Below are 24,735 nucleotides of genomic sequence, written 5' to 3' on the forward strand. Positions count from 1 at the left end.
CGAAAGGAAGGCTCAACTCCAGGCTCAAAAAGAATTGGAAAGACATAACAAAGAGTTGGAGAAACAAATTAGTGGAAGTGGTGTAATTGTAGATTTTGCTGAAAAACTTGAAGGTCTGCCTCATAAAGCGAGATTGTTAGTTGGAGATATGCTTTCTTCTATAGCACAAGCAGGTGTAAAATTAACGAAAAGAGGTAATGGATTATATCTTTCTAATAAATAAATGAGCATTGATGAGTGGTTTAAAGAATTTGGAAAGAATACAACATCAAATTTACAACTTGTCAAATATTGTAAGAAATTAAAAATTCATCATGTGGTTATTTGTATGAGAGATGAATTAACAAATGTGCCGAAACATACAAAGAATATTATTATGAACTTAGAAGATAATAATGGGAACGATTCTCATTGGGTTTGTATTTTTAATAGTCAAGACAAATATTATTTTGATAGTTATGGTCTTCCACCACCTGTTGAAGTCATAAAATTCTTACAGAATGGTGTTTATCAAACATTTCAAGTCCAAGAATTAAATTCCAAGTGTTTTGGTCAATTATGTCTATATGTGTTATTTCAACTCAACAAAAATAAAAAAATTTGTGATATTATTTTTAATCTAATATAAATGACTTATGTTGGTGAAGATGGTTCTATCTTTGGTGTATCCCAAGAACTGGATGTTGATTTATCAAATTATTACACAAAGGCACAGGCTGAACGACATAAATATAATATAACCAAAAATATTAACATGAAAAATGCTTATAAATTAAAAAATTATCCAAGCCCGACTGACACGAATGACTTGGTGAGATTAAGCGATTTATCACAATATATATCCTTAAATAAAACGGCAATGTATTCCAAAGATACAGAAGTGTTGATATTATCTCCAGGTCATACAGAATTCACAATTCGAATTAAAATAATTTTTTATAAAGAAGGGCATATCGTTTGTATGAGAATAGAACAATGGGGGTTTGATATGAATGATTTAGGGTATAATTGGTCATTTAAAATTAACCTCGAAGACCTGGAACAATTAAATCAGTCTCGTAAGGAAGAATATTATCCACTTGGTGTCGAGAATGAGTTTTGTGGGGCCACGATTAGTAAACAACAAATAAAAGAATTTAATAAGGGTAAATATAATCATGGTTTTGCCCTTGTTTATATCATGAAAACAGAAAAAACAGGATTATATATAATAAGTAAGGAAATACAAAATTATTTAACTATGGGAAGATGGGGAGGTGTTTCGTGCCATAATATTATGCTAACATATATTTCTAATACATAAATGACAGCAAGAAGGCTTCAAGAAAATTATCATTTCTGTGTCCAAGCATACATTCAAGAAAAGGGTATTCGGTATTTTAATAAGTATGTTCTACAACATAAGAATGAGGTATTTTCAATTAAAGATTGGCATTATGCTGATGTTGAGAAACCGACAACTTTAGATTTAATTAGAATGTTAAATAATGAAAAAATTATTTTGGATACAGGAATAACAAGAAATCCTGATGAATATATGTATGATATTCTATGGGGTGTAAGCGATTCAAGGATAATAAGGGATGAGGAAGGAGTTGAAGAAGAGAGGGAAGAGGAGGAAAAGGAGAAGAGAGAGAAGGAGGAGAGGGAGAAGAAAGAGAAGGAGGAGAGGGAGAAGAAAGAGAAGGAGGAGAGGGAGAATAAAGAGAAGGAGGAGAAGAGAGAGAAGGAGAGGGAGGAGAGAGAGAAGGAGAGGGAGAAGGAGAGGGAGGAAAGAGCGAGACAAAATAAATATCAAAATATGGAAACCAGTGAGATTAAAAAAAGATTGGTGGTATTACAGAAAATAACTCAACCCACCGAGGAGGTAAACAAAGAATTGACAACTCTATTTGCAATACTTTCGACAAGAATATTGACATCGACAAGATATTCATTTTAATTCAAGTTTTTTTCTTAAATAAATGGAGGAGAGAGTGAAGGCATTTCTAAGGATTCTTTATGTTTTAAAAATTAAGATTCAAATGTGCATGTTGGAAACTAAAAAGGTTTTTGCACTCTGCAGGAATTTTTCTCATAAATAAATAAGTTATTGTCTCAAATGTAAAAAGAAAACTAATACTAAAAATATTTCATATATTAAAAGTAAAAATAACAGGGTTATACAAAAAGGTATATGATCGGTGTGTGGTTCAAAAAAAAATCAATTTATCTCCAAACACAAACGAGGAGGAGATATTCAAAAGTTTTTATCAGGAAGTAAATTTACAACTACTGGAATACCAGGGGAATTACATCTTCCAGGGTATTCTTTCTGTGGTCCAGGCCCAAACTTGGATAAAAGATTAGATGAGGCAGACAATCCTAAATCATGGAGTGAACCCATCAATAGAGTTGATGAAGTGTGCATGAGACACGATATTGATTATAGGAATACCACAACGTTGGAAGAAAAGCATGAAGCCGATAGAGAAATGTTGTATAATTTGTCTCTGATACAAAATCCAACCTTGAGAGAAAAAGTTGATCAGTTCATTGTGAAGAAGATGATCAGTGCTAAATTGAAACTTGGACTTGGAAATTCAAAAAACTTATAGGCTCTAATGATGTCATTAAGACTGAAGAGCAATTAGCTGATGAATTACATAAACCAATCTTCACAAAGTTTCGTAGAAGGAAAGTTTATTCCAAGGAAGTTGATTATATCTGGTCCGCTGATTTGATTGAACTAAATAATAAGGGGTACAAGTATGCTTTAACCGTTATTGATTTGAGGAGTAGATATGCATGGGTTGTCCCTTTAAAAAACAAAACAGGAAATACTCTTATGTTTGCCTTTCAACAGATATTTAATAAAAGTAAGAGAAAACCTAAAAAATTGTGGACTGATGAGGGTAGAGAGTTTTATAACAAGACATTTATGAATTTTCTAAAAAATAACAGTATTACATTATACAGTACCTTTAATGAAGGGAAGGCAGTTGCTGTTGAACGTTTTAATCGTACCTTAAAAGAGAGACTATATAAAAAATTCACACAACTCGGTTCACAACAATGGTCATCTTTTATTCAGGATATTGTGGATAAGTATAATGACACGATTCACACGTCAACAAATATGAAACCATCAGAAACATTTACAAAATTAAAATATGAAAAAGAGATTAATGTCAGAAAACCTAAGTTTGAAGTTGGTGATATCGTAAGAATATATCGGTGGAAATCTCATTTTGAAAAGGGTTATATTAAACGATGGACGAACAAGCTTTTTTAAATTGTTGATGTAATAGATACGGTTCCTTGGACTTATAAGATATATGATTTGGAAGGGGAAGAGATTTTAGGTTCATTTTATTCACAGGAATTACAAAAGACAAAGATAAATTGAAATTTTTTGACTCCGCCCCTTTTTGACTCCGCCCACACAAACCCACCCACATAAACCCCACCCCACACAAGCTCCACACAAACCCCACCCCACCCCACACAAACCCCACCACACACAAACCCCCCACAAGCTCCACACAAAAACCCCACCCAACACAAGCTCCACACACACAAACCCCACACAAGCTCCACCCATATTCATCATATTCACATAATTAGTGATTAGTTAATTAGTTCCCCACACACAACATGTTTATTTAATTAAAAAATTATCCACCCATCCACACAAGCTCCACCCATCCACCCATCTCTCCACCAATCCATTTATCCACACAAACCTCATCCACATATGCCTCATCCACATTCACCCCTCCCACATAAGCCCCGCCGAAACCCCGCGCACATAAACCCGGCCCACATAAACCCTGCCCACATAAACCCCACCGAAACCCCGCCCACATAAACCCTGCCCACATAAAACCTGCCCACATAAACCCCTCCCACACAAGCTCCACCCACATAAACCCTGCCCACACAAACCTCACCGAAGCCCACCCACATAAACCCCACCGAAGCCCCGCCCACATAAACGCCCTCCCACAAGCCCCGCCCACACACGCCCTGCCCACACAAGCCCCACCGAAGCCCCGCCCACACAAGCCCCACCCACATAAACGCCCTCCCACAAGCCCCGCCCACACACGCCCCGCCCACACAAGCCCCACCCACACAAGCCCCACCCTCCTCATCCCCCCTGTGCGCCCCCACCTTTGACCCACCACCTCCCTCATCCCACCCCCACCCTTCCCCACACACACATGGGGAGGGGAGGGGTGGGATGAGGGGGTGATGGGTCATTGGGGGAGCGCACCTACCCCCCCTCCCTCCCTCTCCTTCATGTCTTGATTCTCTTTTTGAAATTCAAAATCAAGTAATTGTAAACAAAACAAATATAATTAATCAAAATTGAAAATATTAAATATTCATTTGCGAGAATTTATAATCTTTCCCAGCAATCTTCTTCAGATGTCTTGTGATGTCGAAACTCAGACACCATATTCTGTTTTGAAACAAAAAGTGGATAATAATTAGGTTTGATAAAGATAATTACATGGTAATATGAGTAAGCCTGGTGTTGGTTCTAAGTTCAAGCCTCGTTGACCACTGAATTAACACACCAGGAGGCCGACTCAGCCTGTCATCCTTCCAAGGCCAATAAAATGAATTCCAGTGTACTGACAAAACCGCGTCCAAACTAATGATGCAACCAACATAAGGCGACATTCCAAAGAGAGAGTGATATTAATAAACAAATAACTAAATAATAATTCAGAAACATTTACCTCCAGAAAATCATGTGTTGTACCAGATTGCTTCAACAGCTTATGTTGTGTGATAGAGCTGAAAAAAAATAAAATAATGAGTCAAGGGTATAGATGGAGAGACAGACAGAGAGAGAGGTAGGTGGAAAGACAGAGAGAGAGATACAAAGAGACAGACAGGGAGAGATAGAGAGAGACAAACAGACAGGGAAAGAGACACACACACGCACACACACACACACGCACGCACGCACGCACGCGTGTCTCACCATTGGTTTAATTCATTCGAGATCAGAGGCCGTGATAAGACTTCGTACCAGTCATTATAAATGTTTTTCAATTCTCTTCTAAAATCATTGACCTCTTCAATAAGAGCATTCATTTGATGCACCTCATCGTGATATGTAAACTCCACTTCTTCCAAGGACCTGCCAGGAAAAAAAAAAATATTTTCGCATTATCACGATTTAATTTATAATCAATTGCTTCATCGTTCAAAGAGGAAACCATACACAAACTTACCAACTTTGTAGTGAGCTGTTATCTTCATCGGAAGAGAGTGAGTCCATGTCTCAGTTTTTTTTACCATTGGTACAAGATGACAAAAAGATCAGAGGCCGTGATAAGATGTTGTGTCAGTCATTAAAAATGTTTTTCAATTCTCTTCTAAGATGATTGACCTCTTCAATAAGAGCATTAATTTCATGCACCTCGTCGTGATATGTAAACTGCTCTTCTTCCAAGGACCTGCCAAGAAAAAAAAAATATATCAGAATTATCACGATTTAATTTATAATCAATTGCTTCATTGTTCAAAGAGGAACCCATACACAGGCTTACCAACTTTGTGTTGAGCTGTTTTGTTCGCGGAAGAAAGATCGCTCATGTCTCAGTTGTAAAAATGAAAATCCCGTCTGGCAGAAACTTTGTCTGGCGAATCACTTATAAGGCAACGATGAGGAGATTGCTTAATCATTGGGTGTGGCCACAGGAAATGACGCTTCGAGCGAGACAGCTTGGAAAATAACTGGGCGATATATTCTCAAATTGTATGAATCATTTTTAAAACGTACTTAAAATGCCCTAAAATGATTTTGTTTAAACTTATGTTTAAAAGCCTGTTCGTGTTCTGAGATAAAATATAAACACGAGGCCTTGTCTCACAGAATAGTTCCTATTTTTTCACAGCATGACTGTCCAAAAGGACTTCCTCATTTTCACAGCACGACCGTGTCAAAAAAACACTTCCTCATTTTCATGGCACGAACTGAAAACATTTGAAACAAAACTTTTTTTATGGTGTGGTTTATGCACAAAAATGATTTGCAACTCAGGCGGTGGCCAGATGAGATCATTAAGAGAAGTTTATCATTTCGTAATGGCACAAAAGGGGTATCTTAAAAAATATAAAGATTCAAATGTTTTGTTTTTCAATATTTTAGATGGGGATTATTGTGCAAAGAAAATTAAACTATTGAAGGAATTTGAGAATGAACAAATCTTTATAGGTTCAATGAGTGAGCTAAACAATATGCATCGGTTATTTGATAAAGAGTGTCCCGAGGCTTAGACGTTTCAGATATTTCTTTAGAATCACCTTTAACAAATCTTTATCTTATTGCATGGTTTATTTGAAAAAAGTATCCCCAGGTTAAAAGGGGAGACAAATAAATATACCTTGGGATAAAAAGGGGGTTTATTTTTAGGGAAAAAAAAATGAATCGCTGAAAATCCCCCATTCATTTACATGGGGAAAAGTGAGCCAGAACCAGTATTCTTACCATACTCACCTATCTTTTATCCCCATGGCCTGTAAATCAGATGCGATGTAAATCGCCATCTCTTTCTGCTGTGGATTGGCCTCTTCTTCCCCGGTTCTCCAAATAACAGCGGTTTTGGCATCCGCTGTGGCCAATTTGTCTGAATCAACGTAATTGATATGCCATCACAATGTCAACTATTGACTCCTGCATGCCAAACAAAGGTGGCAGCAAGTTGGTTAGAAGAGATGTGGTTCTTCCACTGTTGGCACATATTTACCCCAAGATTGTTCGTAATGCAGCAATTATGGAAAGATTTAGGCTCCTTATGTGTTCTGCCAATGTCTCAGCCCCATAGAGCAGAACTGCAAAAAAAAAAAAAATGCAGCACGGTGCACCACCCGCATTGATTGCTCATGACAAATAGTATCTCTGAAAAATGGGCTTTTATAAAAATCCAAAGGCTCTTGCAACTTTAGCAATGGCAACTATCGGAGATGCCTCTTCATGGTGGTTGTACCTCCCAATGCAAGTCGTGGACCAAATCTGCCTACATTTGTCAGGGCAGCGCAGACATCTCAGCCCTCTGTCTTTCATTCTCCAAGTATCTTTTTTCCTGAGCAACATGGAACCAGTTGTCTTCATCAATATTTAACTTCTTCAGGTCTTTCTCACTTTGTCTGTCCATCTCACCTTGGTGCCATGTGCTGAGTGGTGCTCTGGCAACCATCCAAATAGGAGTTTCTGCTCCTATAGTTGGAAGTGAGTATCCCGGAAACAGTGGCAGAAAGAGAGTGGTGTTTCTCTTTGCGTGAGAATTTTAAAAATAATTGTTATTTTAATATATTATATTTATTTATATTCTGATTCTGATGTACCATACTGTGTTACAGAGTGTCGGTGCTGCTGAAGCAGTTTCTTGGCAATTTATACTGGGTGATTTGCCATTGCCTTGCCAGCAGTAGTTAGGGCAGGAATTTAGAACATGGCCATGGTGCTGGTGATAACTCGTGTACTCTTAGGAAAGTACACTGTGGGATTTTTAACATCCACGAACTAATGCCGACAGACTAGATGCCCGGTTTAATGTCCATCCGTGGGACGGCACACACATTGATGAATCACTGTGTGTGAAACACTGGGATGACAGTTTATAGCTGGCTCAGGATTCAAACCCAGGCGAGACAGCTGAGAGGTGATTGTGCGTACATCTAGACCATCTTGCCAGCAATACAATACCAAGACCAAATCACGTCTTCCATCTGTAATTGGAGGGAACAAGCAATCAAGCCTCACCGAAGCAATTCCCCCAGGTGGCTGGGATTATTAAATAAATTAACTCCCATGCTCTTCTAGCCAAAGAAAGCTGCATAAAGTAACCAAGGATAGGATTGCACTGCAGCCAATAACCGGAAGAGAATTAAAAAAAAAATTTACATATAATTTTTTTTCAATAGACCAGTCAACCCCAGAGAGGGAACATGCATGGACACACGTTTCGGGCTTGTTGGCCCTCATCCTTCTCAGGAAATGCTCTGCTGAGTGTGGTTGTGATGTTGCTGGTCCCCAGAGTATACCCCAGGAAATTACCACTGTGTGGCTGTCTTCCCCCAAGCTCAGTGGCTGTCTTTTTCTTGTCAAACAGTCTTGCATTGTGTCATGTGTGTGACAGCTCCATTACGAGCCTCAAGGCCCGGTCACACCTTGACGGTTTAGCCAACGTATGCCGATTTTTGTATTTTTTTTCTAAAACGCTGGCACACGTTAAATACGTTATGGCTAAGTTTTGACAACATTGAGAGCACGCTGAAAAACACTGCCATACGTCGTTGTACGCTAGCTTTAAACGTTGTACTTTTTGGTTGTCCTCAAATTTTTTCATGCTTGAAATTTCACGATGTATGCCGGCGTATGACTCACACGTTCCGCTACGCTGGCCACAAGTTGTATGCATGGTCTGCGATCGTTGACAGACATCAACACATGCTACTTGTAAGTTAATCATAAGTTGAGACACGCCGAGGTAATGTTTAGCGTACCCGAAACTTATTTCTAACCTATGATTAACGTGTTGTTGGCACGTTACGCGATCGTTGCCACACGTCGACAGACGATACTTTTAAGTTACTCATAGGCTGAAAGACGTCGGTATAATGGATCATCCTTGCGTCAGCGTCCACGGCCATGGCCAGGACACTTATTTGCAGCATTCTTCAAACTTTTCTTCCGCATGACGAGGATGTTCACACTTCGATGTCTAGCTTGGCTTTGAGTCCAATTGTCCATCGGCAGCATCTATTTAAAATAGTCGAGTTTGAGCGTTTTAACACGTTCAGAAGAAATGCTTCAAATTTCCAAACCCCAGCGTCAAAAAACAAAGGCGAGTGACAGAAATTTAAATCGTTCATTGTAAACAATGAAAATAGCTGAGTGGTACTGTTTAAAAGTCGTTGAGTGTAAAAAAAATCCAATTGTTGAGCGCAAGCGTCTACTTTCAATAGTGGAGATGCAGCCATTTAAATCGTTGAGTGGCAGCCTATGAATAACAAACCCTACGTCACCGGCAAAGATAAACTGCCGCACGATATGGATAAGTTAGGCTATCGTTGGGCATAGTTTGTGAACGCCGGCTTCACGATAATTATTCGTTGGTATATCGTATCTATAAGTAATCAAAGCACTCTATGCACATTATTAGTTCATTGTGCATTTGTCCAACCCGTTATGAATAGACCTAAATCGTAAAAACAAGCTATAGCTCATTGTTGAAAAAGCCCCATAAAAAAATTAGCCGCGAAGAAGTTCGAACAATGGTTAAAAGATGTCTCCGACCCGTGGACACGTGGACGCAAGGACGATCCATCATAACCCACACCCTCCCCCTCACACTCACCTACTACTGCCAACATGAATAAACTACTACTAATACTGATACTGATACTGTAACTGCTGGCATGGACATTGACTCAAAAAGGACTCGAAAACACTGTTGGGTTCCCTTTTATGAACACCATTTTTATATACCAATTCCCAAAACCGCTGGGAACACGTCTTTATATGGCAGTTGTAAGCTAGAAACACGTTCATTTATTTTTTTTGTCGACCGGTAGACGTCATTGGAATACGTCTACATACGTCGATGTGTGTTGGGACTACGTAAAGAATTGGTTCAAAGCACGTCAAACATAAGTTAGAAATAAGTTTCGCGTAAAAAAGACATTACCGCGACGTGTTTTGACTTATGAGTAGCTTATAAGTAGCCTTTGTGGGCGTGTGTAAGCGTCCACATATCGTGTGTAAAACTTATCCCCATCGCATGCGGAACGTGTGTCATACGCCGAGTACGTCGTAAAATTTTGAACATGTTTAAAATTTCTTGACGTACTCTACTTACTACGACGTATGATAGCGTACTTTAGCGTTGTACTCACGTATACCAAACTTACTCATACCGTATTTGACGTGCCCCAACGTTTTAGACACATTTTTCTTAGGTCGGCATACGCTGGCAAGATCGCCAAGGTGTGACCGCGATGTTGTCACTTCCATTTCTACGGCAGTTATGATTCGAATCGTTGTGCGTCAGCCTTTTAATAGGCTACGTCACGACATCGTCGGCGATGCGAGCAACGCGCTATGCCTAAGTTAGACTATCGTTGGGCAACGGTTGTGTAGGCTGACAACAGGTTCAGCATTCGTTGGTATAAGTTATCTATAACACAACGAAGCGTTCTGTGTCCATTACCAATGCGTTCTACATAAGACCAAGTCGCTATGAATACGTCCGAATCTTTAAAAAAAAAACATCAAAAGTTCAACGTAAGCCAGCGTTTTACATACATTTTAATACGTTGCCATCGCTGGCTAAAACGTCAAGGTGTGACCGGGCCTTTAGATCATGTTAAAAAAAAATTAAAAAGTGTTTCCAAGACACCAGTGTGTGGATCATCCAAAAAAACACACCGATTACTTTCTTTAACAGTCCATTACATTGCCACATCTGCCAGTAAATGAGAGGAATCAAATCATTGAACACCTTCAAGAAGGGTTTTCCATTAGCCATGTTGCAAGGTTCTTTAACATGAGGAGAGAAATTGTTTATGACCTCAGGTATGTCGCAATAATGGAATCCATTACTTTGCTTATCATGGAGAAAGTCTGACATGTCTATAGTTAAGTGCATCAGTTTTAGCACCGTTCTTTTGAATTTGGGTAGCATTATCCATTTTCTTTGATTGAAGAAAATAGTACTCGAAAGTGAGAGAGGGGGTCCTTTTGACCCTTAAATGGTTCTACTCTCCCAACAATGGATGGAGTCCCTCAATATCAGACATGAGAGGAGAGCCCTCTCTCTGGACATATCTCGAGCTTTCGATATAGTCTGGCATCCTGCCTTGCCCTCTAATCATAAATGTAAATAAGAGGGTTCATAGAACACCTTACCCCATGCAGACTTGAGGAACAAGGATATGGGTGGGGGACGGGGGTCTATGAACAGCAAATTTGATCGGTTGTGATGATGTAAAATATCATAATATTTTGTCTAATTACTGTGAAACAGAAGGGGTTTGAAAGTGTCAAAAGGTGATTTGTGTTCTACATTGTTCAAGTACTGGATATAATTCAACTGAAATGAATTAATTACAAACCAATTAACTTACTTCAAATCAGCAATGTCATGGAATCCATCATTGCAGTTGACATAAAATAATTCCTTTTCTCCAACAGCCTCATCTCAGATCATCAATTTGGATTCAGACCTGGTTACTCTACCTTGGACATGCTGCTTCTATTTTACCAACAATGCATGGAGGCCCTCAATATCAGACATGAGAGTAGGCCCGTCTCTCTGGACATATCTCGAGCTTTTGATACAGTCTGGCATCCTGTCTTGCTCTCCAAATTATCTGCCTCCAAATTGTCTGCTCCGCTTTTGGATTACTGACTTCCTCTATTCTCGTAGCCAACGTGTTGCTCTCAACGGAACCCCTTTTTGCTCTCCCCTCTGGGCTGGATCCCATGTCTCACATCTTGCTCAGCTTGATGACGTGGAAATGATGATGACGTGGCTTTCAAGATCATCGGAATCTCTCGTGATGAAGTTGAGTCGATGGGCCTTCACCATTGCTGAAAGGTCGGTGGTCTCTTTTATTCTGCCTCATTTATGGTCTTGTACCCTCTGCCCTCTACATGCCCCCCCCATGGTCCACAAGCAACCCCTTCCTAGTGAAACTGCCTAAATCCCGAACCACTGCTCAGCCCCACTCATTTATTCCTCTTTTCCTGCCTGTGGAACCACCTTCCACACACTGTTCAATCTCATTCTTCCCTCCAGGTCTTCAAGACAGCTGCTCACTACCCATCTCACCCCCCCATCCAAATCCACGATCTTTTCTACACCCTTTAAACGACCCCCAACCCTCTCAATTTTACTTATGTATACATATTGCCCACCCCTTGTGTTCTCCCCTATCCCTCATCGTTAGCTGTATCCCTTGTTTGGCCGTCTCCATCAATGTTCTCTCTCCACCCTGCTGTTCCCTTTGTTTTGTTGTGTCCTGATCTGTTCTGTGCCCGAACTCTTCCACGAGCCTTGACCATGTTTAAGAGAAATAAAAATGATTTTATAGGTTGTAGTAAATAAAACAATTTGGGAAGTTTACCGCCGTCGATGCAGCGTATTTTCACATCACATTATTTAACGTTACATTCGTTCTTTGTGCTTGTTGTTTGTGTCCTTTATAACGTCCTTAAAAAACAGTGAGTTTCCCGTTTGGAATGATTTTGAATTTTGTTTGTCCGCCAGACAGGTAGACAGAGTAAAAATGTTGCCTCGGTCTTCCCTGTACACGTGCGTTCAGAACAAATTCAACGCCAAAGTGCTCTTAAACTACTCGTTCATTTTCTGATGAAAGTTCCGATTTGTGTTCGAAATACAACTGTTTCAATGAAGTTGTTCGTCGATCATAAACCGACGTTTGAAGACAGACATAAGTGAACCGATTGTTTAACCCTGCTGTTCGCTTCACGTGCGGAGTAAAAAGAGGTATTCAATTATCATTTTGTTTATTACAAAGATTTTCTTGGCACTATAAATCATTAAGAAGAGGAATACAGTATTACCCATAACAATCTAAATTCTAACTTTAACCTTGCAGAAAAAGGGCTTTGAAATACAAAAATACAGAAGAACACAAACTGTTTTTCCCTTTGTCATGTAAACTGCAAATGCTGCTACTGACAATAAGAAATTTAACAAACTTGACTTTTCTGACACTTGGGAAGAGTTTTACACCATAAACAACAAGAAAAAGGTTTCACAACATACCAGACTAATGTATAAACGAGGTATTGAAAATGTATTAAAGAGAGAAACAGTGGGATCAAGTGTTCGCAGCACCAAATTGATTCCTCAAAGAATTGACAGGAAGATTACCAGCCTCACATGCGAATCACCCCCCACCCATACTCCACAATCACGTGTGGTATGACAGGCTGTTTGTAAAAGGAAAGCTATTCTGGCAGATAGCCTTCCCATCAAAGCACCCCCTCAATTCCAATTTAACTTCAGAGAAATTATCTCTCAGCAGAGGTTGTAGATGGCTTTTCTCGGAAAAGAGAGAGAGAGAGAGAGAGAGAGAGAGAGAGAGAGAGAGAGAGAGAGAGAGAGAGAGAGAGAGAGAGAGAGAGAGAGAGAGAGAGAGAGAGAGAGAGAGAGAGAGAGAGAGAGAGAGAGAGAGAGAGAGAGAGAGAGAGAGAGAGAGAGAGAGAGAAGAGAGAGAGAAGAGAGAGAGAAGAGAGAGAGAAGAGAGAGAGAAGAGAGAGAGAGGAGACAAACCATGGAGCTTTCCGTGCAAGGAGGGTGAGGCTCAACAAGCTGAAAACACTGGTATCTGGGGAAAAGCATCATTTTCTTCATCGCAGCGTAGAACGCAGCACACAATCCTAGCGCAGTTGAAATTTATGAAAGTTGAACAAACACTTTGGAGAACGTGTCACTGCCCTCAAGGAGTGTATATTTGTTTCGCTTCGAAGTTCCTCGACCGACTTCCATCAGTCAAGGGTGTCACAAAGGTGGCACAGATATACATTGGTTGAGGTTTAGTATGCCAACTTAAAAAAAAAAATCATTCCTCAAAGGTCAGACTGACACGTTTGATTTGATGCACCCTACTCTTTACAGAGCATTGGTACCACCCAAGAAGTTTCTTGGTGGTTTGTCATTGCCTTGCCATAGTTGTTTGTCTGTGCTCTATCTTTTTAAATGCTGAGCATCAAGCAAGGAAGTGATAGCACATACCATTTTAAAAAGTCTTTGGTATGACTCAGCCAGGGTTTGAACCTTTGAACCACCGACCTCCTAGATTCAGCACAGAAACTCTCACCATTACCCCATCGAGTCTGGTGACTTGTACATACGGTTGATAAAAAGTGGTTCACCTCGGAACCTCCAAGGTGTACCATTCATCCTGCCAGTACACCTGAAAGCCTTGTCAAGCATTCATCAAGCTCTGCTGATAGGGATATTGTTTGAGTCCACTGGGCAAAGATCCACTAAAGAAGCTCATTTTCCCCCCACCTGATAAGAAAGTAGGAGATAAAAGGGGTTGAATTGGTAAAGGTGCACACAGAAGGAAGACAGAAAACCATCACTCATCTTGTAATCATCGACTCAGCTTTGGCAATCTTCAGATGGAAGCAATCTCAATACTCTCGGCTGGAACCAGTGATTCCCACCCAATAATAAATCTACCAAATACTCAAAATCTGCTTTCGTGTGGATACAGGAGAAGGTGGGGGGGGGGGGACTGCAGGTAAATACACCTGTGCCAGAGAAAAAAAAAGGACAAACAATTGACTTAACTACAAGGAAGTGATCAGAAAATCCTGATGGGATTATTTGTGAAGATGGAATAAGGTTCACAGAATTCACAAGTTATTTTTTTTTATGAACACCGTATATTAAAGTCGAACAAAGCAAAATTAATTTTGACTATTCGGCTCAAAATTTTCAGCAAACGGATTTTCCGTACGGTATTGAAAGGAGGCTTGAGGAATGGTGCCATCTGTATCAAAGTTATATTCAAACTAAACTATTCTTGTATTAAATATATTCGGAATTTCCACATCATTGTTACAATTCCTTGTCGGGACATCATGTTGATCGTTACCTCCACCACCGAAGGTGAAGGAGGTTATGTTTTACCCCCTTTCTGTCTGTTTGTTACTTGCAAAATCGAAGATTTTTCAAGCATATTGGTCAGTCGATTTTGTTATTCTGTCTGTCTGTTTGTCACCTGCAGGTCACAATATTAAATAGATATTCACGAAACTTCACCACATGGTAGAGTTTGTCATAAGGAAGAAGCCTATTGCTTTTGAGGTCAAAAGGTCAACATATTTTTGAGGTCAAATTTGTTTGATGGATTTTGCAAGTATTGTGTTCTGCACGACGTCTTCTTCTTGTTTGTCTGTCTGTTTGTGTGCATGATATCTCAAAAAGTTGTGGACGGATTCAAATGGAATTTGGTGGGCAAGTTTGGTGTGTGGCAAGGACGAATTGATTCGATTTTGGTGAAGATGCGAATCCGGATACGATAATTATTTAATTTATTTAAGTGATTTTTCACCATCGACAGATTGGGCCAAAAACAATATACAGTCAAAGCTCGTTACTATGCCACCCGTCGGGACCGAGCAAAAGTGGCATAGTAGCGAGAGTGGCATAGTAACGAGATTTTGTAAAAACGGCCTTATTTTCTCAAGTTACCCATCTGTAGTTAATCTTTCGACAAAATTTATTCCAGCAAGTAAAAGGCACGACTGTTGTATAAGCTAAGCAAACGGAGAACATACACACACTAACAGAGTTCACACACTAACATATGGCATGGCGAGAAATTCACGACACACAAAGCTTTCAAGAATCGTCGGCTGGCGCATCTTCTTTCGGCGGATCTCGTGCATCTCGTTGTCTAGCCGATCGCACGCTTGCCTCACACCGGGCTTCCCGCTTCTCTGCTGCATGAACTTCCGGACGGTGCTACAAGCGCGCTGGGCTTCCTCAAACGGAACGATTTCCTCCTCGACAGTTACCTCGTCATCTTCGCTTTCCACCGGCTCCTCACTGCACAGAATCTCCTCCGCAATCTCCTCCAGCATGAAATACACGCCAGTCGCGAGGCGCTCGTCGGCTTCGAGAAAGTCAGACAGCTCGATCTCCTCGTTCTCGTGCATCTTTTCCTCGGCAGGCAGAGCTTCCCAGATGTCGGGCAGCTCCGCATCCTGTGGCTCAGTTTGGATCTCCTCTTCGATGAACTTGGCCTTCCCGAAACAGTTCCTGATCGTCGACTTGCCGACCTGCTCCCAAGCACGCCGGGCGACGTGTAGAGCGTCGAGCAACGTGAACTTGAACTCCTTTCCCTCGTCTATGGCCTCAAGCCGGCGGCATAGCAGGAGCTTCTTGTAGTGGCGCTTGAGGTTCTCTATGATTCCCTGATCCATTGGTTGCGAATTGGCTGTCGTGTTGGGTGGGAAGAAGACCAGTTGGATGTTGTTCAGCTCGAGCTCGGGAGGGTGGCCAGAGAAGTTATCGAGACAGACCAGCACTCTGCGTCCCTGCTGGCCGAGTCGTCCGTCCCACGCACGCAACATCTCCTCGAAAAGCTCTGCCGTCATCCACGCCTTCGAGTTCGCCTTGTACTTGACCGGGATCTCTTTGTTCTTGAAGGCACGGGGTTTCTTGGAATTGCCAATCACCAGAAGAGGGAACTTCTCGCTGCCGCTCATGTTTGCCCCAACCAGAAGAGTGATCCTTTGCTTGCTTTTCTTTCCTCCAGTACACCGCTCTCCCCTGAAAGCCATGGTCTTGTTCAGAAGCAGCTGCCAGAAGAGTCCAGTCTCGTCCAGGTTGAAGACGTCGTCTGCGGAGAACTGCCCGAGTAAGGGCCGGAGAACCTGTTGTTGCCACTCAAGAAGGGATTGTGAATCCACCGCTCCAGCTTCGCCCTGCACTGTCTTGAACGTGATGCTGTGGCGCTTCTTGAAATTGCCCAACCAACCGTCGCTCGCCATGAAGTCTGGGATGTGCATCAGCTCGGCCAGTTTCATCGCCTTCTCCTTGATCAGATCGCCGCTGACAGGCACATTCTGTCCTCTTGATTGCTTCAGCCACATGAGCACTCCCTCATCAAGCTTCGGGTCGTGAGCCTGCGTCAACTTCATGCGCTTCGATGGAAATCCAGCTTTGATTGCAGCCTCGATTGCATCCTTCTTGCTGAGAATGCCCTTCACGGTGGTTCTCTTAACTTCGACGCCCCATTTCTTGCTAATCTCCCTGGCCAACTTGGACTGATGCGGCTCCTTCTTCGCGGCATCGATGATCTATCTCCTTCTTCTCGTTCAGCGTAAAGTCGGTTCGCTTGCGTTTCTGAGCTGACATTATGGGCTGAATTTGAAAAAAAATGATGTCACTGTTGTACGTGTGCCTGTGTGTCTGTGTGTGCTCGCGCTTTTTTGTGTCTCGTTGTGCGTGTTGTGATTGGCTTGTTGTGGCTGGCATCGGGGAGAAGAATCGCGTGTTTTGACACAGTCTAACTATGCGCGTACGTATTGAGTTATGTTGTGCGCAGCTGGACTGTAGTTCGTCGCTTCGCCTTTGGACGTGAGTGTGATAATCGAGCACTGCGCAATACAGACTTTTTCACGACTCGTGCCTTTTAACAGTCACACAGTAGTGGCATGGTAGCGAGAGTAGAGGGTGGCATAGTAAATTTATTTTGTATTGAATTTGGTCGGGACCGAGCAAAAGTGGTATAATAGCGAGAGTGGCATAGAAGCGAGGTGGCATAGTAACGAGCTTTGACTGTATAGCATATTTCAAAAATGTATTGGGCCTGATATGTTCTCGTGGATCAGGCATTACGTGGCGGAGGTATGCGCTCTACCAAGTGCTGTTCTAGTTTGTCATGGTATTATGTATTAAAGACTAACTCATCAACTTCCAAAGTACCCTTTACTAAAAGGAAATGTAATCATTGATAATGCAATTCACATCAATCAAATCACAACTGTGGAAGTAAAGATACTTTTGTTCATACAAGTTTTCCATGATACCATGACCTGCTCCCTTTGATTTGTTTTGGAATATCAGAGTAGTGCCTGTAAACGTGATTGTGGTGGGTTGACTTTCATTCTTCATCTTATGTGATGTTTTTCATTTGAGAACACTGTTGCTTTTATACTGGTGGTGAATCTGTTACGAATTTCGCCCGCCCAGCGTGCGATCGGCCACATAACTCAAATCGCGGCGCGTCGCCCACCGGAACAGACAATTCAGTCGTGACCCTCTTGGAACTACCGCCAAGGAGCTAGCCACGGGTGGGGGTTTAACCTCACCACAACTCAGTCCGCATTCTACCCACGCGAAATAGGGTGAATCGCCGAATGTCGATATACCTAAATACCCGCGCGGGTAGCGTACCGAGGAGTTGTACCACGCCGCAGGTCAACTCCGGACACGAACCGCTTAAGCGGCTCGTTCCGTGCTGCAGGAATAACAGAGCGGAGTTATCACCGACCTCGACGGTTCAGATTATTTACTGGGTGTCTAAACCCACTAATAATCCCTGACGTGATGCAAGATGGCACCTTCAATGGGGAAAGAGACGACGAACGGGATACATTTCACACAAGCACATATTGCACACACAACACAAGCAAGGAATCATGCAATATACAAACAACAAATAGAATGCAAAAGCAATACGACCGATTTGTGGTGAAATAAAAGATAATTATTTTTTTAAAATAATAATTAATAAGAAATAATTATTATTTACAAGCACTTACACAGTTTCTACTTGGCAGGACACGGCGCCACAGCATGCATACAAAAACAAAGACCTCCCTCACAGGCAAGGGGGTAGACGGGGTCCGTAGACCTTTATGGTCATGGGCCGTGGATGACCGAAAAGGCCCACGAGACCAAAGGGTCTTACCCGCACCCTCGTGGTGCGACGGTGGGCAGGTCGCGACGTCTCGTCCCCACGGCAACTAGCGTAGCCGCGCCTGCTCTCGGGCCTTGCAACGGTGGGCAGGTCGTGACGCCTTCTCCCCACGGCCACTAGGACAAGACTTCCACCCGACTGCCCCAAGTCTGTCTACGACGAAGACTTGGACCAAGACCACGACGACCAAGAATTCCACACTCCTGCCCCAAGTCTCTGCTATGCGACCTCTTTTCCAAGCGCTCCTCTTGCCCTTTTATTTCTCCTGCGCTCGCCCCACCCTTCGCTGTGCGTGGGTGGGGGGAGGAACATTCCAGAGAAATTGGGGCGGGAGTTGGTTTCCAACCGTCAAACTTATTTACCAGAGGAGAAATTGGGGTGGTGCTGGTTTCGTTGCTCCTTTAGTGGCGTTGTGATGTGGATGGCATGGTTGTTGAGATGGCGTGGTTGTTGAGATGGCGAGGTTTTTGAGATGGTGTGGTTGTTCCAAAATAACGACAGGTAAAGAAAAATGGCTAACTCAAAGCGTCGCAGCCCAGATGAATCACACATATTCCCTCTAAACAACGGGTGTGGATTAACTACACATGAACTTATCGATATATCTAACCTGAGGACCTTTCTGGTGTATTGCAAATTTCCACAGCCATAACAAATCCATTGAAGGAGTCTCGGATGTTGCTTCTTTGCTTCCTGGTTAATAGCTGGTTAATATTTTGAACACAGTAGAACATGAATCGGAACATTGTATGGAATCTCGTCCCGATTGATCGTGCATGCACACAGAGGATTAAGGTAATCCTTCTAGTTTCTCTGCTTGGCTGGCAGTCAAACAAAATTGAAAAATCATTCCAGGCAGGAAGGAACCGTTCTGTTTTTCGAGATGTCATAAAGGACACGAAGAACAAATGTAATGTATTAAATAAGGTGGTGTAAAAGATAGTGCATCAATGGCGTTAAACTTCTGAAAAAAAGTTTTTTTTCCTTCAACCTTTAAAATCTTTATTTTATTTTGTTGAATTATCTACACAAGCATTGTAGAATACCAATCATCTTTTTAGTACTTTAAAAAACCTTCCATTTAGCAGTATTTGGACAAAATATTTGACCATTTTACGCCATATCGACCAATCAAATTTGCCACTTGTGCTCTCAACATTGGGGAATATCGAATTTCAGATAAAATTGCAGCTCATGAGAAATATGCTTGGAAACACAAAGCAAGAGTTGACAATATCCTTCCAGTGTCATTTCTCTCAAGACTGCATGGGGTAAGGTGTTCTATGAACTCTTCAGTTCCCCTGTGCACGCGAAGCAAAAAATGGGGTTAAGCTATCGGTTCACTTCTGTCTGTCCATCAGTCCATCCATCTGTCCATGATCGAGGAACAAATTAATTTTAATTGAATGTTATATTTTTAAACACGAATTGGACATGAATCAGAAAACAAACATGGAGTTTAGTGGTACTTTGGCTCTGAATTCTTCCAATCGCACATGCGTAGAGAGGTGTGAGATCATTTCTTCCTCTGTCTGCCTGTCTGGCAGTCAACCAAAACTGAAAATCATTCCAAACAGGAAACTTAGTGTTTGTAAGAACGTCATAAAGGACACACACACAACAGGCACGAAGAACTAATGCAACATATTAGATAGGTTGGTGTAATAGCCACTATGACAATGGCGGTAAACTTCCCAAACTATTTTCATATACGACCTTTAAAATCTTTATTTTATGTAAATTTATTTATGTACTTGAACACTGTAGAACACAAATTGCCTTCCGACTGCTTCCAAAATCCTCCATTTTTGCAGTACTTGGACATGTTGTATGAGGTGGGGCATAAGACTGAGTGCATGAGCAGTGCTAAAAAAACTGGATTTTATTTTTTATGACCTTTACAATCATTATTTTAGTTAAAGTCAATTTATAAGACTTAACACTGCATGGGGTAAGATGTTCTATAAACTCTCCAGTTGTGTATATTTTTGATCAGTGTATTTTTCACAAGGATTTATGCACAGGAGGAGACCATTTGGCCCATCACGCCTGCACCACACCAATGCCAGATTTAATAAATCTCTCAATACCCTCTTCCCTTCGTGTGCAGCCTTTTGGCTGCTCCACTGGTACTCATTTCACCGAACTAGGAAGGATGACAGGCTGAGTCAACCCCCTGGTGTTAATTCAGCAGCCAACGGGGCTTGGAATCAGGATCCTGGAATCCCAAGACACCACCCGAACTGCTAAGCCAAACCAGGTTTTCAAAGATACCGGATTTCCTTCAGGGGTGCATTCAGTAGCCAAGTTTCTTGTAGAGCGCTCACCAAATGGCTTAAGCCCTCAAGCAAGCACTGTATTCAAAATCGTTGATAAGGAATGGCTGGCTTGGCAAGTGCTAGCGAGCTGCTTAGTAACTGAACACACCCCAAGGCTACATAGGCTAAGCTATAAGAAGTGGCTAAGGGAGACTAGGCTTGTTACATTAGAAAGGAACCGATTAATAAGGGATCTCTTGGAAATATTCACCTCTTGTCGATAATCCCAATGACATTTCCTCCTTTCTCTAAACCTCATCCATTCCTTTGCAGTTCTTCTCTAGCCTTCACCACAATGACCACGGTTTCATGCCAGCTCATGGCTGCACTGCTTTCAGCAGTTGGGGTTGCTGGAATTGTGAGTTCAGCCGTGAGCGATGAGTGGCGTGTGACAAGCCGTGCCTCTTCCATCCTCACAGCGTCATGGCTGTCACATGGCTTGTGGAGAGACTGTGTAGCCAATGCCATGGGAACTGTGCGCTGCCGCAGGCACTTCACTGTGATGAAGCTGGAAAGTGAGTATCGCACATTCCTAACTCAGAATCTTACATGTGTGTATACACACACACACACACACACACACACACACACACACACACACACACACACACACACACACACACACACACACACACACACACACACACACACACACACACACACACACACACACACACACACACACACACACACACACACACATTGTTGCGAATTCGCGCCCGCCGGCGTGCGGACGGCCATGTAACTCGGATCGCGGCATGTCGCCCACCGGACGGACAATTCAGTCGTGACCTTCCGGGAACTATCGCCTGGAGCCAGTCACGGGTGGGCCCTTCGACCTCACCACAATCGTGCCAATCGGCCACCCACATAGTATAGGGTTGTTCGCCAAACGCGACCTACATAAGTACCCACGCGGGTGGTAAACCGGGCGATGGTCTTTTATAGGCCTTGGTTTCCACTGCATCAAGCTTAACAAGGTGTTAGGAAGGAGAGCCAGCCCAGAGGGGAGAGCAGTACTCCATCAAGCTGCGGATAAAGGCCTTGTAGGTGGATACGAGTTCAGGTATGCCAACGAAGGACGTTGTATGATGGAGGATGCCCAGTCGGCAGCTGGCTTTCGAGGCGAACTTTGAAATGTGGTTTGCCCAAGAAAGATTTGCCTGATAGTGAGACCCAGGAGTTTCAAGGACTGAACTTCCTCAAGAGGATTGTTAAGAAAGTTTATAGGAGGGTTTGCCAGATGGTCCTTTTTGAGATATAGTGAGTATGTGAGATTTGTCAGGATTAAAAGGCAAATTCCAAATGTTTGACCAGTTTGTGATTTTTTCAAGGTCTGAAAGGAGGGAAGAGATTGCAGCCTGCCTGTCTGAAAGATGGGCCACATCTGCATCTGGACGTTAACCAAAATCTAATCAGCTTGTTCTTGTCATTTACCCAAGTCATCTACCATATTTTGTTATAATCCATTCACAATTTAAAAAAATATTGTGCTGTACATGGTGGTCTGCAAAAGTATTCACCCCCTCCAAAGTTTTTACATTTTGATATCCCCTGAGCTTATTTCATGATGCCTTCAAATCAAATTTAATATATAGTCTTCACAAACTACTCCAAAGTGATATAAAACTAAAAAAAAATCAGTTAAAATGTGACTAAGTCGGATTAACACGAAAAAAAAACACATAATTCTCAGATGCATAAGTACTCAAACCCTTTCAAGAAGTCAGACATAAAGTGGTGGAGAAGCACTGTTCAAGAGAGGGTTACAAGAAGATTTCAAAGTCACTCATCCATTTTAGTATGTTGAAATCCATCATTAAGAAGTGGAAGACATATCATACCACCCAGACTCCACCTACCCAGATCAGTTCTCCCATCCAACTCAGCAGCCGGGCAAGCAGGAAACTGTTGTAAATCCAACAATGACTTTGAAAGATCTGCAAGGCTCTATGTCCGAGATGGGAGTTAATGTTCAGCAATCAACGATATTCTGTTGCCTTCACAAAGTTGGCCTCGATGGACAAGTGGCAAGAAGCAAGGCATTACTGAAAAAGACGCATCTAAAAGCTCGTATGGAGTTTTCAAAAAAGCATCTTCATGATACTGCATGCATGTGAAGAAGCTTTTTGAGACAATAGACAATAATTGAACTTTGAATGAGACAATATTGAACTTTTTCGATGAGACAATAATTGAACTTTTTCATCTAAATTCAAAACGGTACGTCTGATGCAAACCCAACACTGCACTTCACCCAGTCAACACCATCCTGACTATCAAGCATGGTGGTGGCAGCATCACGTTATGTGGCTGCTTTTTACAGCAGGGACTGGCAAAGCTTGTCAGGATAGAAGGGACAATGGACGGTGTAAAGTACAGGAGAATCCTTTATGAAAACTTGCTTGAGTCAGCCATGAATCAAAAACTGGGTAGGAGATTCACATTTCAGCAGGACAATGATCCGAAGCACAAAGCTAAAGCCACACTGGAATGGCTGAATAAGAAGAAAATAAATGTTCTTGAGTGGCCCAAAGTCCAGACTTGGACCCAATTGAACATTTATGGCGAGAATTGAAGATTGCAGTCCATCGACGATCCTCATCATACTTGGCAGAACTAGAGCAATTTTCACGTGAAGAATGGGCAAAGATTTCACCATCTCACTGTGAAAAGCTGGTGGAGACCTACCCCAAAAAGGCTCACAGCAGTCATTGCTGTAAAATGTGCTTCCACCAAGTACTGACCTCAAGGGCCTGAATACTTTTACAACCAGTGAATTTTGATTTGTACATGTTTTTTGCAGGTATTCCTAACATGTAACCTAACTTCAACTTATAACAGTGTTTAGTTTGATCTCTTCAGTTATGAATAAAAAAGTTCATTTGGAAAATTTGTTTCTACATAATACATAATTCATCGAAATGTGGCATTATTGGAAGAGGGTGAATACTTTTGCAGGCCACCGTATAGTTTTTGACCCGATCTCTCAATGGTGACGAATCACTTGCAAAATTGAACAAAACACTCGGATTCGAAACCGGATTTTCACCAAAATTGAATCAGTTCATCCTTGTCACACACCCAATGTGTCCACCAAGTTTTGTCCGAATCCATCCATAACTTTTTGAGATATTCTGCTCACAGACAGACAAATAGATAAACAAGAGTGAAAAAATAACCTTAGTCCACCTTTGGTGGCGGACCACATAATCAGTGATTACAACAACATTTTGTGGTCCACCACCATATTTTGTGTTGCAACAGAAGACTTCACCGACATCTCCAGAATGATACACTGGGCGATCGACAACACTTCGATGTTATGAGATTATGCTGTCATTGTAGTTATGATGAACCGAGGTACAGAATGATCCCTGACCCGACCAAGAGGCAAGTAGTTCACTCCAGCTTGCCTCACTGAATTATACTCAAGGTACATGCAGTTAATCACCATCCCAAAATGTGTCAGGGTGGTAATCATTCGTTTAATTGAACTCAAAGTATTTTTTGGAAATTGTGCGATAAGTCACAAAATCTTTGGGTTTCATTATCAAACATCACAAGTGTTATTGTTCATTCAACAAGCCATTTGAATATATTTTCATCCTGAACATTCCCTTTTGTGTGTGGCACTCAATTTGATTTATTAGAAAATATATTTCATTGAGATTGATGATTTCAAACATCTGTTGCAAACGTTTTCTTTTTATTCTTTCAAACAATGGAGGAATGTAAATATTCCTTTCTATTTGATCCTTGTACCATGCTGACACCTAGTGGTAGTGGAGAGGATAAAACAAAGGGGACACGATCAGTGGAGAATTAGGAAATAATTTGGAGCACATCACAGAGTACTGCACTTTTTGTCCATTCTCTCAAAAGCTATGGAGAAGCTGATCAGCAAAACTGTGCGGTCACACCTTAATCACCATGTTTT

At 41.8% G+C, this 24,735-nt stretch overlaps 1 protein-coding gene across 1 annotated transcript in view; it reads left to right on the plus strand.

The window, feature by feature from the left end:
• LOC147009705 (claudin-19-like) overlaps positions 1 to 24,735 on the plus strand; it is a 69,693-nt gene that overhangs the window by 22,370 nt on the left and 22,588 nt on the right. The window contains exon 2 of the mRNA XM_085862378.1: positions 21,069 to 21,310. Within this exon, the coding sequence (XP_085718504.1) occupies positions 21,069 to 21,310 (242 nt within the window). The remainder of the gene's footprint in view (positions 1 to 21,068; positions 21,311 to 24,735) is intronic.

The sequence above is a fragment of the Eptatretus burgeri genome, chromosome 17 (assembly GCF_056783735.1).
Source record: "Eptatretus burgeri isolate ZD-2024b chromosome 17, Ebu_testis_v1, whole genome shotgun sequence".
Classification (NCBI taxonomy): domain Eukaryota; kingdom Metazoa; phylum Chordata; class Myxini; order Myxiniformes; family Myxinidae; genus Eptatretus; species Eptatretus burgeri.